The sequence below is a fragment of the Mercenaria mercenaria genome, chromosome 2 (assembly GCF_021730395.1).
Source record: "Mercenaria mercenaria strain notata chromosome 2, MADL_Memer_1, whole genome shotgun sequence".
In the NCBI taxonomy this organism is placed as follows: domain Eukaryota; kingdom Metazoa; phylum Mollusca; class Bivalvia; order Venerida; family Veneridae; genus Mercenaria; species Mercenaria mercenaria.
The window spans coordinates 57,065,760-57,086,215 of record NC_069362.1 but is presented as its reverse complement, the minus strand read 5'-3'; the positions used below and the strand labels follow the sequence as shown (position 1 = coordinate 57,086,215).

Below are 20,456 nucleotides of genomic sequence, written 5' to 3'. Positions count from 1 at the left end.
AAAATTTCAGGTAACATAAAATGTAACATTTTCATCAAATTTATACAAAAATGATCATCCACTATATCATATATGTGGTACATAAGGTGTCCAAAGTGGTACATAAAGTGCTGGTACATAAAGTGTCTGGTACATAAAGTGACACATTCCTTTTCCACCACCAGCCTTCACCAGCGCCCTCTTTCAACATGTGATTTGGCCAAATTCTCTCCTTCAAACAAGCGCGCAGACATGTTTATTTACACTAGCGAAACATTACGCTTCACCGGTAAAACAACAACACGGAAAGGAAAGGGATAGCTAGATAAGGATTTCTCCACGGAAAGAAGATGACAGATTCGTGGTAATTTATTAGAACTTTGATCCTTTCATATTGAAATTATTTATCGAAACATATATAACATCAATTATTCAAATAAATGTTATAATAATATTTTATCAACATTTCTATGTATGGCATACCCAATTTTTTTTGGAGGGCGGCTGTGGTCGGGGATATCTTGGTTGGTTACGGATTCAGCTGAACAGGAATCCCGTATGAAATGCCATCCAGGGCTCCACTTGTACATTAAAATATTTCTTATCCATTTTTCTCAAAATTGATCTGAAATAATATATAGGAAGTGTCTAGCCGTCCGGTAACCGGACGCCTAGCCTGCGTTGATTTACAGTCAACTCATCCCCTAGTCAACTCGTCCCCCAGTCAACTCATCCCCGATTTGGTCATTTCGTCCCCCTCTGCGATTTCAAATTGGTCATTTCGTCCCCCTTTTTCGGCCCCCATTTTTTAAACGTATTTTTGAAGAAAAAAAACTAAACATGATAAATTAAGTTGTTTTTTTTTCTTTCAAATAAGTATATTTAATGCTAAAAATATACATAAGTTTTCGTTTGTTTTAAGAACTTTTTGCATTAAAAATGATCGATTTAACAAGGAGGATTTTATGGGGTTTTTAATCGTTTTTTTTTTCTTTGTTTTTGTAAGTCTGTTATGTTGGACAACATGATTGTTGTTTAAATATCTGTATTTGATGCTGCTTATTTTGGAACTCTTGAATAAGATCAAACTTTTTATTAAACTTTTTTATAACAAATAATTTCCTCACTCCAATGAACTATAAACGGAAATTTTGACACATTTCATTCGGTCAGTCAACAACTTCTCATGCAATTAAATACCATTAACACCTTTCAATCATTCCAATCAACGACTTTAAATGTGATTAATAACCTTTAACACCTTTCGTATGTAGGTATAGAGTTATATGCTCATTCTACTTTTTTTTAGAAACTCCTGTCTCCCGACTTTTGTAGTTTTTCTTTTTATTATAATTTTAATGACAAAAATGAATATATAGCATGTTGGTTATCTTTAGTAATACATATGTGACAGATATTAGTTGTTTATTTATTTTTAATTGTATTTCTAATTAAAACTTTATTTTAGTATGACCAGGGATAAGGATTTATTGCTCTCTCTCTTTTTACTATAGTTTTTAAAAAGTTAATTAGATTTTCTATTAGATTATATTTTTATTACTAAGGGCGTATTGTATTTATGTTTTTTATTTCATTTCAGTTAATTGTCTTATATTTTCAGTATATTTCTTTTATTATTTTTTCAAACCTAATTATTTAAAATTAACACATTTCCAGCATAACTCCTTCAAAACTCAAGATGATTTTAAATACCAGTTTTCAAAGTCAAAGATATAAAAAAAGAGCAAAAATGCCTAAAATATTAAGGGGGACAAAATTACCAAAGGGGGACGAATTGACCAAAAGGGGGACGAGTTGACTAAAATGGGGACGAGTTGACCAAATTTAAGATCAATAACTTGAGAACCACTTAACCCAGAATGTTGAAAGGCATCTTCTAGTTTTTAGCTCACCTGTCACATAGTGACAAGGTGAGCTTTTGTGATCACCCTTCATCCGTCGTCCGTCCGTCCCTCAACAATTTCTTGTCTGCACGATAGTGGTTTCATTTATGATTTTATTTTTACCAAACTTGCGCACAACTTATATCACCATAAGATCTCGGTTGCTTTCTTGAACTGGCCAGGTCCCATTATGGGTTCCAGAGTTACGGCCCCTGAAAGGGCCAAAATTAGCTATTTTGACCTTGTCTGCACAATAGCAGCTTTATTTATGATTTGATTTTTACCAAACTTGCACACAACTTGTATCACCATAAGATCTTGGTTCGTTTCTGGAACTGGCCAGATTCCATTATGGGTTCCAGAGTTATGGCCCCTGAAGGGGTCAAAATTAGCTATTTTGACCTTGTCTGCACAATAGCAGCTTCATTTATGATTTGATTTTAACCAAACTTGCACAAAACTTGCGTCACCATAAGATCTTGGTTCCTTTGTTGAACAGGCTAGATCCCATAATGGGTTCCAGAGTTATGGCCCCTGATAGGGCCGTAATTAGCTGTTTTGACCTTGTCTGGACAATAGCAGCTTCATTTATGATTTGAATTTAATCAAACTTGCACAAAACTTGTGTCACCATAAGATCTTGGTTCCTTTTTTGAACCAGCCAGATCCCATAATGGGTTCCAGAGTTATGGCCCCTGAAAGGGCCAAAATTTGCTTTTTTGACCTTGTCTGGACAATAGCAGCTTCATTTATGATTTGATTTTAACCAAACTTGCACACAACTTGTATCACCATAAGATCTCGATTCCTTTTTATACACCCGCAGGGACCTATTATGTTATCGCCTCGGTGTCCGTCTGTCTGTCTGTGTGTTGGTTAGCAATTTCCCTTCCGCTCTGTAACTCTTGAACCCCTTGATGGATTTCAGAGAAACCTGACACAAATGTTCACCTCATTGAAAAGACGTGCAGAGCGCTTGTTTCGGATGGCTCACTTCAATGTCAAGGTCACACTTAGGGGTCAAAGGTCATATGATTTTGTTTTGTGTGAATATTGCTCTGCATTTGCGTTGCATTGCAGTGCTTTTGTTTTTATTTGGCAGATCCTTCTTTTGTTCGCTTACAACAATTTTTTTTAAATACTTCCCTTTTATGTTATTATAAATAGCTTATTTAGTAACTTTTTAGCCCACCATCATCAGATGGTGGGCTATTCAAATCACTCTGCGTCCGTGGTCCGTCGTCCTTCCGTCCGTCCGTCCGTCCTTCCGTCCGTTAACAATTTCTCGTTATCGCATCTCCTCAGAAACAACCTGGGGGATTTTGACCAAACTTTGTCAGAATGATGTATCGGTACCCTAGTTGTGTCCCCCTGAAAATCAGACTGGTTCAACAATTTTTTAGTAAGTTATGGCCCTTTGTTTATTTCTATAATTTACATAGATTTATATAGGGAAAAACTTTGAAAATCTTCTTGTCCAAAACCACAGAGTCTAGGGCTTTGATATTTGGTATGAAGCATCATCTAGTGGTCCTCTACCAAGATGATTCAAGTTATTTCCTTGGGGTCTAATATGGCCCCGCCCCGGGGGTCACATGGTTTATATAGACTTATATAGGGAAAAACTTTGAAAAACCTCTTGTTCAAAACCACAGGGCCTAGGGCTTTGATATTTTGTATATGACATCATCTAGTGGTCTTCTACTAAGATTGTTCAAATTATCCCCCTAGGGTCAAATATGGCCCCGCCCCGGGGGTAACATGGTTTACATAGACTTACATAGGGAAAAACATTGAAACCACAAAGCCTAGGGCTTTGGCATTTGTAATGTAGCATCATCTAGTGGTTCTCTACCTAGTTTGTTCAAATTATCCCCCTAGGGTCAAATATGGCCCCGCCCTGGGGGGTCACATGGTTCATATAGATTTTAATCTTCTTGTCAATAACCTACAACATTCAAATTTGGACCACATGTATAATTTTGAGTGGCAAGATGAACCTTGACATGAGTTGACCTTGATCTTGACCTAGTGACCTAATTTCACATTTCTGTAGCTACAGCCTTCAAATTTGGACCACATGCATAGTTTTGTGCACTGAAAAAAACTTTGACCTTGACATTGACCTAGTGACCTACTTACACATTTTTGAAGGTACAGGCTTCAAATTTGGACCACATGCATAGTTTTGTGTTCCGAATTGGAATTTGACCTTGATTTTGACCTGCTGACCTACTTTCACATTTCTCAAGCTACAGCCTTCAAATTTGGACCACATGCATAGTTTTGTGTACCGAAACAAACTTTGACCTTTACATTGACCTAGTGACCTACTTTCACATTTTTGAAGGTACAGGCTTCAAAATTGGAACACATGCATAGTTCTGTGTTCCGAAATAAAATTTGACCTTGATTTTGACCTAGTGACCTTTCACATTTCTCGAGCTACAGCCTCGAAATTTGGACCACTTGCATAGTTTTGTGTTCTGAAGTGTAATTTGACCTTGATTTTGACCTAGTGACCTACTTTCACATTTCGTCCTTGAAATTGATCTAGTGACCTACTTTCACATTTCTCAAGCTACAGCTTTCGAATTTGGACCACATGCACAGTGTTGTTTACGGAAATGAAATTTGACCTTGAGCTAGTCAGTAAGTCTTGAAATTTGGAACACTCAAAAATGGCACATTGGTGGGCGCCAAGATCACTCTGTGATCTCTTGTTTATTATTGGCCATAGGGAAAAACCGAGACCACTTTTCTGTGGTACAACATGGATGGTACCTCAAATTTTTAGGTGTATTTTGACATAACTGTACCTTGTAAGAATTTTTTCATTTTGGTTAAAGCAATGGTACTCAGGTGAGCAATATAGGGCCATCATGGCCCTCTTGTTTATTATGTCTCCCCCTCTCCCCCCTCTGGGGGAGACATATTGTTTTTGTCCTGTCCGTCCGTCCATTCATTCGTCCATACATATGTCACACTTCATTTCCGATCAATAACTGGAGAACCATTTGACCAAGAACCTTTAAACTTGATAGGGTGGTAGGGCTGCTGGAGTAGACGACCGCGATCGTTTTTGGGGTCCCTCCATCAAAGGTCAAGGTCACAAGGGCCTGAACATTGAAAACCATTTCTGATCAATAACTTGAGAACCACTTGACCCAGAATGTTGAAACTTCATAGGATGATTGGTCATGCAAAGTAGATGGCTCCTAATGATTTTGGGGTCACTCTATTAAAGGTCAAGGTCACAGGGGCCTGAACATGGATAACCATTTCCGATCAGTAACTTGAGAACCACTTGACCCAGAATGTTGAAACTTCATAGGATGATTGGACATGCAGAGTAGATGACCACTATAGATTTTGGGATCACTCTGTTAAAGGTCAAGGTCACAGGGGCCTGAACATGGAAAACCTTTCTGGTCAGTAACTTGAGAACCACTTGACCCAGAATTTTGAAACTTAATAGGATGATTGGACATGCAAACTAGATAACCCATATTGATTTTGGGGTCACTGTTAAAGGTCAAGGTCACAGGGGCCTGAACATGGAAAACCATTTCTGATCAGTAACTTGAGAACCACTTGACCCAGGATGTTGAAACTTCATAGGATGATTGAACACGCAGAGTAGATGATCCCTATTGTTTTTTGGGTCACTCTATTTAAGGTCAAGGTCACAGGGGCCTGGTCATGTAAAATCATTTCCGGACAGTAACTTGAGAACCACTTGACCCAGAATGTTGAAGCTTCATAGGATGATTGGACATACAGAGTAGATCACCTCTATTGATTTTGGGGTCAGTCTATTAAAGGTCAAGGTTACAGCGGACATAAAATGGAAATCCATTTCTGGTCAATAACTTGAGAACACTTTGACCAAGAACCTTCAAACTTCATAGGGTGATAGGACTTACAGAGTAGGTGCATGGCCCTATTGTTTTTGGCCAAATTATGCCCCTTTTACACTTAAATTTTTTTAACAAACTTCATTTTCTGGACATAACTTTGGTACTATATAAGATAATGACTTGAAACTCAAAATATATCTTTACCATCATCATCTGCATTTGTTGTACAATCCTTATAACTCTAATTTGTGTATTTGATGGAATTATGCCACTTGGTGTATCTTCCTTTTATAGTAGAGGTCTCTTATTCAGACATATATTCATTTTACTGTCAAATCCCCGAATAATGGAGTGCGCTGTCTTACGGACAGCTCTTGTTACTAAAGCATCTTCTAGTTTCTTGTTTCTTGTTGATATAGCATGGACCATATACACCTGTAGCAACTTATATTGAGTGCTGATTTCTATTTCAGGTTGACAGAGTATGACAGATGTGTCCAACTTGGACAGGATATTATGCAAAAGATCAATGAGAGAAATAAACACAATAGAACAAGTAATCCTTACACCAAGGTATGTTTGTTCCATTGGAAGAAATTCAGCACATTGGTGCTTCAGTAAAATAACCAGATGTACATTTATCAAAAATTTTAACACCACTTTAATTAACGATAAAGGGAGAGCGCAGCTTACGTTTCTCGATTGCAGGCGGGGCATATATGTTCTTTGTGGTGATGATTTAATAGAAGACATTGTGTCAGAAGTCATTTTGTTCTAAACCTCTGATTCATGTAAAGATGTTATAGCAGTTAACCTGCAGAGAACAGGTTAGTACTGGTACAGAATCCAGCAACACTGGCTAGGTTAACTGCCAACTGTTACATAACTGAAATACTGTTGAAAAACACCACTAAACCCAAAACAAACAAACAAACAAAAATATGTAGTGGGTGTTAAAAGTTCCAATCTGTATATTTATAAAATCATTTACATAATAATTGGAACTTAGCTCTCAGTGCAGAGCTTTCTTGTGGACTTGAGTATGGAGCTTTTTTACAAACTGAATGTGGAGCGTTCTCACAGACTGAGTGGAAAGATGTCTCATGGACTGAGTGCAGAGCTTTTTCATGGCACGAGTGGGCAGTTTTCTCACAGAATTTTAGCAAATTTTCTCATGGACTGAGTTTGGAGCTTTCTCATGGAATAAGTGGGGAGTTTCCTCATGGACTGAGTACAAAGATTTCTCAAGGACTGAGTGTAGAGCTTTCTTATGTGTTATGTATTTATATTGTAGTATTATTGCTTGAATTAAAGGTTAAGATAAAGATATAAAAAGAAAAGACTTAAGTAAATTTGTACAATTACAGCATGTTTTACATAATATTGTTGTATAAGTTTGTTTTTTTTTCATTGCCGTTGAATGGACCTTGTTGCAATATGAAATTGAATGTCAGATTTGATTTAAAAATGATTTTTATAAATTAAATAATATGTCAAAAGATTTTAAGGTATTAAAAAATAAGTCAGTAACATATAGCAAGGCAAACTTGTTTCTCTTCTTAAACTATAAACAAAATGCAGTACTGGTACTGATGATAAACCCGGACAGAAAATGAGGTTTTTTACCTGTAACCTTTTTTATTAGCTCATCTGATTTTTTGAAAAAAAATGATGAGTTATTGTCATCACTTGAGCGGTTGTCGGCGTCGGCGTCGGCGTCTGCGTCGGCGTTGCCTGGTTAAGTTTTATGTTTAGGTCAGCTTTTCTCCTAAACTATCAAAGCTATTGCTTTGAAACTTGGAATACTTGTTCACCATCATAAGCTGACCCTGTTAAGCAAGAAACATAACTCCATCTTGCTTTTTGCAAGATTTATGGCCCCTTTTGTACTTAGAAAATATCAGATTTCTTGGTTAAGTTTTATGTTTAGGTCAACTTTTCTCCTAAACTATCAAAGCTATTGCTTTGAAACTTGGAATACTTGTTCACCATCATAAGCTGACCATGTACATCAAGAAACATAACTCCATCTTGCTTTTTGCAAGATTTATTGCCCCTTTTGGACTTAGAAAATCAGTTTTCTTGGTTAAGTTTTATGTTTAGGTCAGCTTTTATCCTAAACTATCAAAGCTATTGCTTTAAAACTTGCAACACTTGTTCACCATCATAAGTTGACCCTGTACAGCAAGAAACATAACTCCGTCCTGCTTTTTGCAAGATTTATGACCCCTTTTGGACTTAGAAAATATCAGATTTCTTGGTTAAGTTTTATGTTTAGGTCAACTTTTTCTCTTAAACTATCAAAGCTATTGCTTTGAAACTTGCAACACTTGTTCACCATCATAAGCTGACCCTGTACAGCAAGCAACATAACTCCATCCTGCTTTTTGCAATAATTATTGCCCCTTTTGGACTTAGAAAATCATTTTCTTGGTTGAGTATTATGTTTAAGTCAACTTTTCTCATAAACTATCAAAGCTATTGCTTTAAAACTTGCAACAGTTTTTCACCATCATAAGTGGACACTGTACATCAAGAAACATAACTCTATCCTGCTTTTTGCAAGAATGATGGCCCTTTTTAGACTTAGAAAATCATGGGTAGGACAATATTTCTATTACACTAAAAAAAATCAGATGAGCGTCAGCACCCACAAGGCGGTGCTCTTGTTTCTGCAAATTGTTATCAATGATTGGTATCAAATTAAGATTAACATTTGCTGAAATGTTTACATAATTCAAATTTATATTTAGTTAGCAAACTCACATGAAGTGAGGCCCTGAAAGGGGTATGTGAAATGGGGACTGTATGAACGTAGACTGATGATAAATTCGACCACTTTGTCATTTAAAAAAATTTCCTCATAGTACTTCATTGAAACTTTCCCAAAAATTCAGCAACATTCATTCCGGATCAAACAATGAAAAGTGACCCAATGTCAGGCCTTTATGTATTGCCAGTGAGCATGCGTAATAAACACCCTCTTCCCCAGTAATTTTGGCTACATATTTTGTTATACAGATAAATGTAAGTCATTTATTTATACAGAATATTTACCAATTTTGGTTTTGTTTACACCAGTTTGTGTTGTAAGTGGTGGCTATTAGATGGTGTGTTCAAGTACATGTATTTAAATAACCGATTGCAATCGAATAATTCCAAGGTGGTCGACATTATCATCTGTCCGGGTTTATCATCAGTACCAGTAGGTAATTGTATGAACATAAATGTTTGTCTGTACATAATAAGATAAATCAGATGCAAATTGTTTTTCCTTTCCAGTTGTCAGCTCAGGTCCGTTCTTCAATGAAACAGTTCTCTGGAGATTTACAAAGACTAAGAAATGGTCTCATCCGTGCCACATCATCCTATCACATGTATCCTTGAAGACAAATCTTTGCAGCATTCTTTTTGGTTGAATTTTTCAGAATGATGATTGTTGGTTCTTTTCCCAAATTGGAAATGTATTTTGTACATTTTTTCACCCACCCCTAAATTTCATCAAGGAATTTTCAGATAACTTTGGTTTAAAGGTCACAGTTTCATAATGGGCCATGGCATGTCATTTGAAAGTAACAGATCTTTAGGGTCAAGGTCCATGTCACAAAAAAACCAAAGTTTTAATATTTCAAGAGATTTTCCTTCATATGAAGAAATTTTAAACTAGTTTGGCATAATCATTTGATAGAACATTATGTGGGCAGCTTTTTCACAGACTAAATTGGGAGCTTTGTCTTGGACTTGAGTGTGGAACATTATTTGAATTTATAAAAGCTGGTCAATATATGGAAGAGAGAGTAAAATTTGAAGGAAAAAAAGTTTTTGTGTGTGGGGGCAAGGGCATGGGGGTTGTGTGTTGGCAGTAACCTGATACTAATGCACAAGAAACTGAAAGTGATATATAAAATGTTTGGAATGTTGGGGTGGGTATAGTGTTTTATTTTATGCTAACTGGTGAAATACTGAAAAATATCAGTGAGTTATTACTCTATATCACTCATAGTGCTGAACTTCTTTTTTTTCATATTAGATTATCTTCCTTGAAATGTATTCTTTAATTACCTCCCTTTGTTGCCTTTAACATTAGTTTTAATTACTGGTACTGTATGATTATGCTAATACTCAAGCCATACATGAGTCGTGTACAGCTAGACAATCCTATATAGAACAAGCCAGCTATAATAAAGTTTGCAAAAGAAATAATTATATTACTCTAGAAATGTTATCTTGGTTGCTTGGCCTTGCCATTCATGTAACTATACTATAGATATGTGTGTGCTCCCTCTACTTTTCACTGGTTCACTATGGTATGGTAGATTTTACTGGGGACAGCACATTTAGTTGGTTGTTGGTCTATATATGCTGGATATACTTTAACTGTCAATCAGAACACAGCGTGAAGTTGACAGACGCCAGGTGATGATAGATAACCTTACAACTAAAGAAAAACAAATTGAACAAGCATTCCGTAATGAAGCAGGAGAATCAAGGTAATTGCAACAGATGTTTCCAGGTGCAGCACATGCAACAAAAGCAAATTTATCATTGATTGTGCCAGGTGTAACATATGAAATGTGTCAGTGGTTGTGCCAGATGTTGCATATACATTGTACAACAAAATCAGATTTATTATTGATTGTGCCAACATTTCTCATCCGATCTTCACCATACTTGAACAAAATGTGTTTGTCAATCAATGAGTCCTCAGCCAAGTTCTATAACTAGCCAAAATAGCCCAGGCATTTCAGAATTATGGCCCTTGAAATACCGAAAATCGCTCTGTATCTGCACTCTAAGTCATTGGTGCATGGTTGATGCCAGTATCCACTCTCTAAGTCATCGGTGCATGGTTGATACCAGTATCTGCTCTCTTAGTCATTGGTGCATGGTTGATGCCAGTATCCGCTCTCTAAGTCATTGGTGCATGGTTGATGCCAGTATCCGCTCTTTAAGTCATTGGTGCATGGTTGATGCCAGTATCTGCTGTCTTAGTCATTGGTGCATGGTTGATGCCAGTATCTGCTCTCTAAGTCTTTGGTGCATGGTTGATGCCAGTATCTGCACTGTAAGTCATTGGTGCATGGTAGATGCCAGTATCGGCGCTCTAAGTCATTGGTGCATGGTTGATGCCAGTATCCGCACTCTAAGTCATTGGTGCATGGTTGATGCAAGTATCCGCACTCTAAGTCATTGGTGCATGGTTGATGCCAGTATCTGCACTCTAAGTCATTGGTGCATGGTTGACTCAGATACATAACTATTCAGATGATTAGGCAGTTGTGGGAGACATGGGCTTTTCTCAAAGGCATCTCTAGTTGTAAATTAAATGCAATGCATATTTCTTAACAATTCAGTTAATGTATAAACTATACATGTAGTTGTATCATGTTATGTGTGCATTCATTGACACAGTGACTACAAGTCACAGGCAAGTGTATAAATAGATACCATAGTTAGCATCAATTGTTGAAACAAGTAAACTGAGCAATTTCTGATGTTTGAATGATATATATGTACTACAGGTATAACTTAATGACTGGAGGATCGGACCCGAATGATTCCTGGGGTTTTAAAGAAGAGCCAGAGGACTTGAGATCAGTGGGAAATATGGAAATAAGGGTTCAGCAGCAACAGATCATACATGGTATACTTTTTAACACTATTCATATGTTTGAGTGCCACATTGTGAATATCATGTATCACAAAGGCCCCTATGTCAACACATTATTTTACCTCTTACACAATTCTAGCATTTTCACTAGTTCAAAGGTAATGACTTAGTACATAGTATATTTCATACCGGTGGGCCGGTGGTCTAGTGTTAACATGCTGGACTGCCAATCCAGAGGTCCGGGGTTCGAATCCTGGTCCAGGAACTGGACATTTCTGAGATGCTCTTGAGTGTCTCCAACCTGACTTAAGAGGCCTTTACTGGTTTTTCCCAGGAAAGACGGCTTCGCATGTATCGGTGCTATACACCGGGCACGTTAAAGAACCAGACTGTCTACTCGCAAAGAGCTAGGCTAAGTTAGCCAGACAGGCCTGTATCTCCCTCTGTTCTCTCTGTCTGTTCTGGGGGTTTTATCTCACTCTGTCCCTCTTGTCAGATCGCTCTGTGTCTGTACTAGTAGAGGATGAATTTCGCGCCCTGTGTGGTTTACTATATGTAAAGCGCCTTTGAAGGTCTAAAAATAGAAAAACCTTGTGACCTCTTTAGAGGCCATTCTTGTGAATGGATCTCCATAAAAATTGGTCAGAATGTTCATCTTGATGATATCTAGGTCAAGTTCGAAACTGGGTCATGTGTCCTCAAAAAATAGGTCAGTAGGTCAAATAATGAAAAAACGTTGTGACCTCTCTAGAGGCCATATTTTTCATGGGATCTGTATGAAAGTTGGTCTGAATGTTTATCTTGATGATATATTAAATATATAGGTCAAGTTTGAAACTTGGTCAACTGCGATCAAAAACTAGGTCAGTAGGTCTTGAAATAGAAAAACCTTGTGACCTCTCTAGAGGCCATACCCTTGAATGGATCTTCATGAAAATTGGTCAGAATGTTCTCCTTGATGATATCTAGGTCAGGTTTGAAACTGGGTCACGTGACTTAAAAAACTAGGTCAGTAGGTCAAATAATAAAAAAACCTTGTGACCTCTCTAGAGGCCATACTTTTCATGGGATCTGTATGAAAGTTGGTCTGAATGTTCATCTTGATGATATCTATGTCATGTTTGAAACTGGGTCAACTGCGGTCAAAAACTAGGTCAGTAGGTCTAAAATTATTAAAATCTTTTGACCTCTCTAAGAGGCCATATTTTTCAAATGGATTTTCAGGAAATTGATCTAATTTTCACCTTGAGATATCTAGGCAGTTTTGAACTGTCACTGCGGTCATAAACAGGCCAGTAGGAAAGAAAATAGAAAAATTTTGTGCCCCTCTCAAGAGGCCATATTTTTCATGAGATCTTCATGAAAATTAGTGAGAAGTTCACCTTGATGATATCAAAGAAAGTTCAAAACGGGGTCACTACCTTCGAAAACTAGGTCAATGGGTCAAATAATAGAAAAACTTGTGACCTCTCAGAGACCATATTTTTCAATGGATCTTCATAAAAAATTGGTCAGAATTTTTATCTTGAAATATCTAGGTCAAGTTCAAAACTGGGTCATATGACTCAAAACTACGTCGCATGTCAAATAATAGAAAAAACGACATCATACTCGAAACTGGGTCATGTGGGAAGAGGTGAGCGATTCAGGACCATCATGGTCCTCTTGTTTCAAGAGTGATGGCCCTTTTTAGACTTAGAAAATCATGGGTAGGACAACATTTCTATTATACAAAAAAAAATCAGATGAGCGTCGGCACCCGCTAGGCGGTGCTCTTGTTGAACTTAGAAATCAGTTTAATTTTTCATACCAGTCCATAATTTGTCTAACCTGTTTGTCATATGGCTTCGAAACTTATTCTACATATTAGTCTACATATGTAAGCAACTTACTACATAACTATCGGTAGGACAAGGACTTTAGCTCAGCTATGGCTCTTTTTTGACATAGAGATTACCGGTAGTTAAGTTTGGCATACCATTCCATATTTTGTCTAAACTGTTTGATATATGGCTTTGAAACTTTGAACACTGTTACACATTGCCATGTAGTGCAAGACTTCTCCAAATCTGCAAATACAGGTACATTGTTTGTCTTATCAATTTTTCTTCCTTTGTCTGAAAATCTCTGGTTATATTTTGTCCCCATACTTCCATCAATTCTTTGAGTAGTTGAGCTCGCTGTCAACAGACAGCACTTGTTATTCTTATTATAAAATAAGTAAAAATAAAATGCATTGCAGCTCAAGACCAAGGACTTGAAGCATTATCAGAAGTGATATCTAGGCAGAAACACATGGCATTGGACATTGGTAACGAGGTTGACAGTCAAAATGGTAAATATACTGCTGTAGATAAACTGTTTGCTGGAACGAGGTAGACAGTCAAAATGGTAAATATACTGCTGTAGATAAACTGTTTGCTGGAACGAGGTAGACAGTCAAAATGGTAAATATACTGCTATAGATAAACTGTTTGCTGGAACGAGGTAGACAGCCCAAAATGGAAAAATATACTGCTGTAGATAAACTTTTTTGCTGGAACAGGTAGCAGTCAAAATGGTAGACAGTCAAAATGTAAAATATACGCTGTAGATAAACTGTTTGCGGGAACGAGTAGACAGTCAAATGGAAAAATATACTGCTGTAGATAAACTGTTTGCTGAACGAGGTAGACAGTAAAAAAGGGTAAATATACTGCTGTAGATAAACTGTTTGCTGGAACGAGGTAGACAGTCAAAATGGTAAATATACTGCTGTAGATAAACTGTTTGCTGGAACGAGGTAGACAGTCAAAATGGTAAATATACTGCTGTAGATAAACTGTTTGCTGGAACGAGGTAGACAGTCAAAATGGTAAATATACTGCTGTAGATAAACTGTTTGCTGGAACGAGGTAGACAGTCAAAATGGTAAATATACTGCTATAGATAAACTGTTTGCTGGAACGAGGTAGACAATGGTAAATATACTGCTATAGATAAACTGTTTGCTGGAACGAGGTAGACAGTCAAAATGGTAAATATACTGCTGTAGATAAACTGTTTTGCTGGAACAGGTAACACAAAATGGTAAATATACTGCTATAGAAAAACTGTTGCTGAACGAGGTAGACAGTCAAAATGGTAAATATACTGCTGTAGATAAACTGTTTGCTGGAACGAGGTAGACAGTCAAAATGGTAAATATACTGCTGTAGATAAACTTTTGCTGGAACGAGGTAGACATCAAAATGGAAATGTACTGCTGTAGATAAACTGTTGCTGGAACGAGTAACAGTCAAAATGGTAAATTATACGCTGTAGATAAACTGTTTGCGGAACGAGGTAGACAGTCAAAATGTAAATAAAACTGCTATAGATAAACTGTTTGCTGGAACGAGGTAGACAGTCAAAATGGTAAATATACTGCTATAGATAAACTGTTTGCTGGAACGAGGTAGACAGTCAAAATGGTAAATATACTGCTATAGATAAACTGTTTGCTGGAACGAGGTAGACAGTCAAAATGGTAAATATACTGCTATAGATAAACTGTTTGCTGGAACAGTATAATTTCATTGGATCAGTTACTGAGTGTCTTTGGATGCTGCGTTTAGATTACTGAAGGACCCCACATTTAGTCCACCTCTAAATTAATACCACCTCATTTAGACAACTTTTTACCAGAACAGAATTATTTCTTCTTTATTTCAGTGGTAGCAGACCCTTTTAAAAAGACCACCCTGCCATTTGCTAAAATGACCACTTGTTTCACTCCCTTATAACCCCATAACTCATCTAATAAGACCACTTTTTCACTGTTTTTTGTCTGCCAAGTGAGGGGGAAAGAAAAGCAGTAAAATCCTGTGTAATGGGAGATAGTGTCATTCATTTTTTGTTTGTTAAACTTTTAAATCACCAAATATTGTATAGAACAAAGAAAACATTAAAATGCGCAGCTTACATGATGGACTTCCCTTTTCAAGCCGGTCAACATTTCATTTACAAGTCTGCCAGTCAGCAATGTGTATGAACTTTCCTTTACTGGTCGGTACATTTGAAAAACTGTCAGGTATAAGTCAGAAAATATCTACTCACTGAATTTTTCAATTCATTCACGTAGAAAATGTAACAGAATTATAACATTCAAATGTAAGAACGCCAACTTAAAACCTACCTGAATATATCTGTTTACAGTTGAAACCTACCTGAATATATGTTTACAGTTGAAACCTACCTGAATATATCTGTTTACAGTTGAAACCTACCTGAATATATCTGTTTACAGCTGAAACCTACCTGAATATATATATTTACAGTTGAAACCTACCTGAATATATCTGTTTACAGTTGAAACCTTGAAACCTACCTGAATATATCTGTTTACAGTTGAAACCTACCTGAATATATCTATTTACAGTTGAAACCTACCTGAATATATCTATTTACAGAATTAATTGATGATATAACAGACCATACAGACAGGACAGGTCAGAGGCTGATAAAAGAAACACGCCATATAAGAATTGTTGATAGAAAATCTGCAACGTGTTGTAAGTTAGCAAATTAATGTCTAAATTTATGCATTTATCAATATTTTGGCTTCCTTGGCCGAAAATATAAAGTTAAGTACTATGAATGTTCCATCTCTCTGTACGGCAAAGGTGACCTAAGTGGTAGAGCATCCACACGTAGTGTGTCTGCTAGGTCTCATACCAAGTCACATCGAAGGTTTTAAATAAATGATAGTAATAGCTTCTTCATTTGTGCATTAAGAGGATAGTTCTATGACTGGTCAGCCCTGAGTCAGTATAATGTGACTGGGATAGTTCTATGACTGGTCAGCCCTGAGTCAGTATAATGTGACTGGGATAGTTCTATGACTGGTCAGCCCTGAGTCAGTATAATGTGACTGGGTAGGATATCCTGTGCCTTTTGTGTTATTTTTCCTCCTAATGAGTCAACCCTATTAAGTAGGCATTTTGCTCACTGCTGATTGTAAACACTGTTGATATATGACAGAAATACTGTTAAAAGACTTGTATCTATGAACATTTTTCATTATGCTTTATGGAATTTAATGGAACTTACTGTATCATTGACTTATTGTAGTTATTTTTTTTTATTTTAGGTTACTGGGTGTTTATTATACTTCTGTTTGTGGCCATACTTGTGGTGATCATTGTTCCATATAAAGGGAAAGGTGCCTAGCTGTCAGTATACCAGAACAGACATTATATATACTGTATATTTATAAATATGTCAAACTGGCCACAACTCTGATAGAAGAAATGGTTCTATGGTATGATTTCATGATGATTTTTATGCATGGGAAGATGAAATATGTCAAGTTCATTTTTGCCATTTAAAATTAGTCCAGCAATGTATAAATTTAGTTAGGCAACTGAATTTATTTTCATGGTGTTTAAAGAACGTGATTATTGAATGTTCTTTTTAAAGAATTGTCAAACTGATTCACTAACTTGTATTCATTTGCTGAAAATTGTGATAGATACAAACTGTAATAATACTCAGTGGTACTTCCATAGAGTATATAACTGTCTTTGTTCTTAACAACTGTTTCATTTTCACTAAAATATTTGCATACAGTCAAGGACCGTGTTAGTATTATGTAAACAGCCTACCCAAATAGAGAAGGAAAATTGTGTGAGCATTTTGCTATATACCTGTAATTTTTCATATATGAATATGCAGTGCAAGTTGTAAGCTATTTGATTTGAGTGTATGATCCAGGATTTTCATCTTCTGTACAAAAATCAATATGAGGGCTATGTTAGAACAGCTTCTTCTGTTAAAGTTATGACCAGTGTGAACAACAAAGATGTGCAATGTTAATCTTACACTTCCACTGAACTTGTTTGGGGAAGAGAACAAACATAGAAGTGAATATTTATTTGACTTAAAAAACAAGAGATAAATATAAGTTTTTTTATTCCATAGCTCTTTATGCAGCTAAATTGTATATGTGTGGTAAAGTAAATTTTATTTATATTTGATTTGTCTAACATGGTGAATGAAATAATTAAGTTGGTCTTTCATACATATGAACTCTTGGCTTTGTGTGAAGAAATTGTTTTTCACAAGATGTGCCAAGAAAATAGAGAGATTGAAAATATAGGAATTTATCACATGTTTGACGTTGCTGGAGTGAAATAAAGCCATTACATAAATTTGATAATACACTAGTGTAATAAAGCTTTGACGTCGACATCGTTTAAAGTATCAAGAGACGTTGGTCAAATTGACTTGTTTATAATAATTAAAAAGGTAGATTTTTTATGTTTCAGCTGGAAAAGCTAATATGTGATAAAGAGAATATTACATTTGTGACTTTCCACATTGAATTTATTAAACTCTTTTAACAAAATTGATAAAATGCTCAGCAGAGCCTTGCATTTTATTATTTTATTCAACTTGTTTAATAAATTCAGTATGAAAAGACACTCCTGTAATATCCTCTATCTATTAAATGTCTTACTCATCTCTCTCATTCTTGTAACTTATGTTATATATAGAGTCACTAATTCTGTCTCCCACATGTAGTCAGGAAGACATATTGATATATAAAGTGCTGTCAGCCTGTCTGTCACAAAGTCTATCCATGCAACTCCTTCGATACCACTTGTGGATTTATACCAAATGTCCCAGGAGTGATCATTGCCAAGCCTAGTTATGCATATCATTGGCATTTTATGCTTTGATGATTTTCAGCGGAGTTATGGCTCTTGATTCATCAAATTTTTTATGATGTTTTGGCCTTTTCTCATATTTTTGGGCGGATTTCCACCAAACATACCATGAGTGACCAGAGTCAAGCCTCATTATGCACATTTTTGGCATTTTCAGGTTTGATGATTTTCAGTGGAGTTATGGCCCTTGATTCATAAAATATGATGTTTCAGCCACTTGCCTTTAATTATTGGGGGGGGGGGGGGAATTCCACTAAACCTTTCAGAACTTCTTAGTACCAAGTCTCATTGTGCATATTGCTGGTATGTTCCTGTTCTGTGATTTTCAGTGGAGTTATGGCCCTTGATTTGCCGTATTGTCCAGGTAACTGCTCCAAAACCACCTGTTAGAATTACACCAAACTTTACAAAAATGATAATTACGAAACCTAGTTGTGTATATTTTAGGCATGTCCCAGTTTAATGTTTTCAGCAGAGTTATGGCCCTTGATTCATCTTTTTTTATGTTTTAGCCACTTCTCCTGTATAATAGGGCAGATTTCCACTAAACCTTACAGGGGTGATCAATGCTGAGTCTTATTATGCATATTTTTGGCATGTTCTGGTTCAATGACTTTCAGGTGAGTTATGGCCCTTGATTTGTCATATTTTACATTGCTTGCTGTACATAATTAGGCTTATTTTCACCAGACCTCACAAGTCATTAGTGTGAAGCGTAGTTGTGCACATTGTCATTTTGTTCTTCAGTCATGAGACTCCTGACCCTTGATTTATCAAATTCTTTGATCTGTGCTACTTCTCCTATACAATTAGTTGGAATTCCACCAAACTTCACAGGAGTTAACGCTGTGAAGCCTAGTTGTGTATATCATTGGAATATTATGATTCAGTGATTTTCCCTTATGACCCTTATTTGTGACATTTTACAATTAGAATTTTGGCATGGTATGTGGTTGGAGACAAATTTTTTTCATGAAAAACAACCTCTAGTTATAAAATTAAATTCTATATCTTCTTGTTTAAATTTTCTCATCTGTCAGAAGTGCGTCAGAATCCTGAGATGAACCTCTGGTATATTTCTTTTTTATATTTTTTGAGGTGCATTGATAATAACCACCTTGAGAGGTTTCAGCCAGTCAGTGTTTTCCTATAATTGACATTAAGGCGTTGCCTAAGCAAAATACCTGCTAACAGTTAATAAATGATACGAAATGGCTGTGGTTGATAAGATCCATTATTTAGAAATACAGCACAATTGATAAACTTTTTCCTGATAATTTGCCATCAGTATTGAAAGGGGAATGGTCACATTTTTTCATGGACGATTTTAATTGTTTTGCTTAGATATGTCATAAAATGTTGCTGATTGGCTGACACCTTCAACCTGCAATGTAAACAAATAAAAGAAATCAATTAAATGTGCAAGCAGTTCAACCATTCCTGAGCATTTGTTGAACATTGACTGACATTTATGGACAACATAACCATTTATTAGCTATTTATATGTTTTTTTGCTCGAGTAACATTAATGCACGTTAGTTTCATGTTGTAACATCTGCAGATTTCTTCGGGATGCCTTACCTGGCTCGGGAACCAGCCAGTACCTGGAGGTTCTGCAGATGTTATAACACAAGAAAACATGCATTGTCCTTACATAAACCGCATTCAAGCTCTTGCAAATCCATGAAATTTATCAGCAATTCTTGGATGATTGGCCGAAAGTTCCAACATAGTTTATACACATCTAAACAAACATCTGTAACATTCATCCTTATATTCATAATCTTTACAGTAGCCTAATACAAAAATTTGTGTGTTTTTTCATGAGTATCAGAAACTCACAATAGATGTCAGACTTGCTATCCTTACAACATCTAGATAGAACAACCAAAAAAACCAACATGTATTTAGTTGAAATTTGCCTTATAATAAAAATACAGTTCCTGATTTTCACTTTGTCATACTTTTGATCATTGCCAGATGAAAAATGAGTTTAAACTATAACTGATTTCTTTTTGAAATTTTGATTTCTGAGGCTGAAATATATTTTTTAAACAATGCCATTTTGATCAGAGATGTTAGTCCCTAATTGAAATCTGGCGGAAAGTGTCGCCATTGATATTATTGCAGAGTGTTATAATACATTGAGATAAACATTTTCTTCCTTCTTTACAAAACACATAGTAAATTGAAGTATATGATATAGATAGTGCATGTGATCATTATTTTGTGCTCTTTTGTAAATTGTACATATATTCATATCTTGACACAAGGATCATTGTTAATCAAATTTTATTAAAATAAAATACTTTGTTATAAATTTGGTTGTATTTAGTCTTACCTTAATTGAACAAGATTGATCCTGTTATTTCTAGGAGCTCATAGGAGCTTTACAATATTTGACTGACGTATT

General features: G+C 36.0%; 1 protein-coding gene across 3 annotated transcripts; it reads left to right on the top strand.

Annotated features, from left to right (window-relative positions):
• Positions 1 to 206: 206 nt before the first annotated feature.
• On the top strand, positions 207 to 20,366 carry LOC123564004 (syntaxin-8-like). Of its 3 annotated transcripts, none has more exons than XM_053536657.1 (9): positions 207 to 343; positions 6,217 to 6,316; positions 9,026 to 9,120; positions 10,132 to 10,233; positions 11,266 to 11,387; positions 13,597 to 13,673; positions 14,847 to 14,862; positions 15,785 to 15,886; positions 16,465 to 20,366. In XM_053536657.1, the coding sequence occupies exons 1-9, from the start codon at positions 330 to 332 to the stop codon at positions 16,542 to 16,544; spliced, it is 708 nt and encodes a 235-aa protein (XP_053392632.1). In that variant the 5' UTR covers positions 207 to 329; the 3' UTR covers positions 16,545 to 20,366. The 3 variants fall into 3 exon arrangements, with proteins under 3 accessions (XP_053392632.1, XP_053392631.1, XP_045213181.1); XM_053536656.1 differs by lacking the exon at positions 14,847 to 14,862 and adding an exon at positions 14,462 to 14,477; XM_045357246.2 differs by lacking the exon at positions 14,847 to 14,862 and having other exon boundaries at positions 13,597 to 13,689.
• The last annotated feature ends 90 nt before the right edge of the window (positions 20,367 to 20,456 follow it).

Bases quoted from the DNA above. Each gene is read 5' to 3' on its own strand.
- LOC123564004 (XM_053536657.1), top strand. The intron at 11,388-13,596 runs GTATACTTTTTA...AATGCATTGCAG, and splicing joins GCAGCAACAGATCATACATG to CTCAAGACCAAGGACTTGAA. The intron at 15,887-16,464 runs GTAAGTTAGCAA...TTTTTATTTTAG, and splicing joins TAGAAAATCTGCAACGTGTT to GTTACTGGGTGTTTATTATA.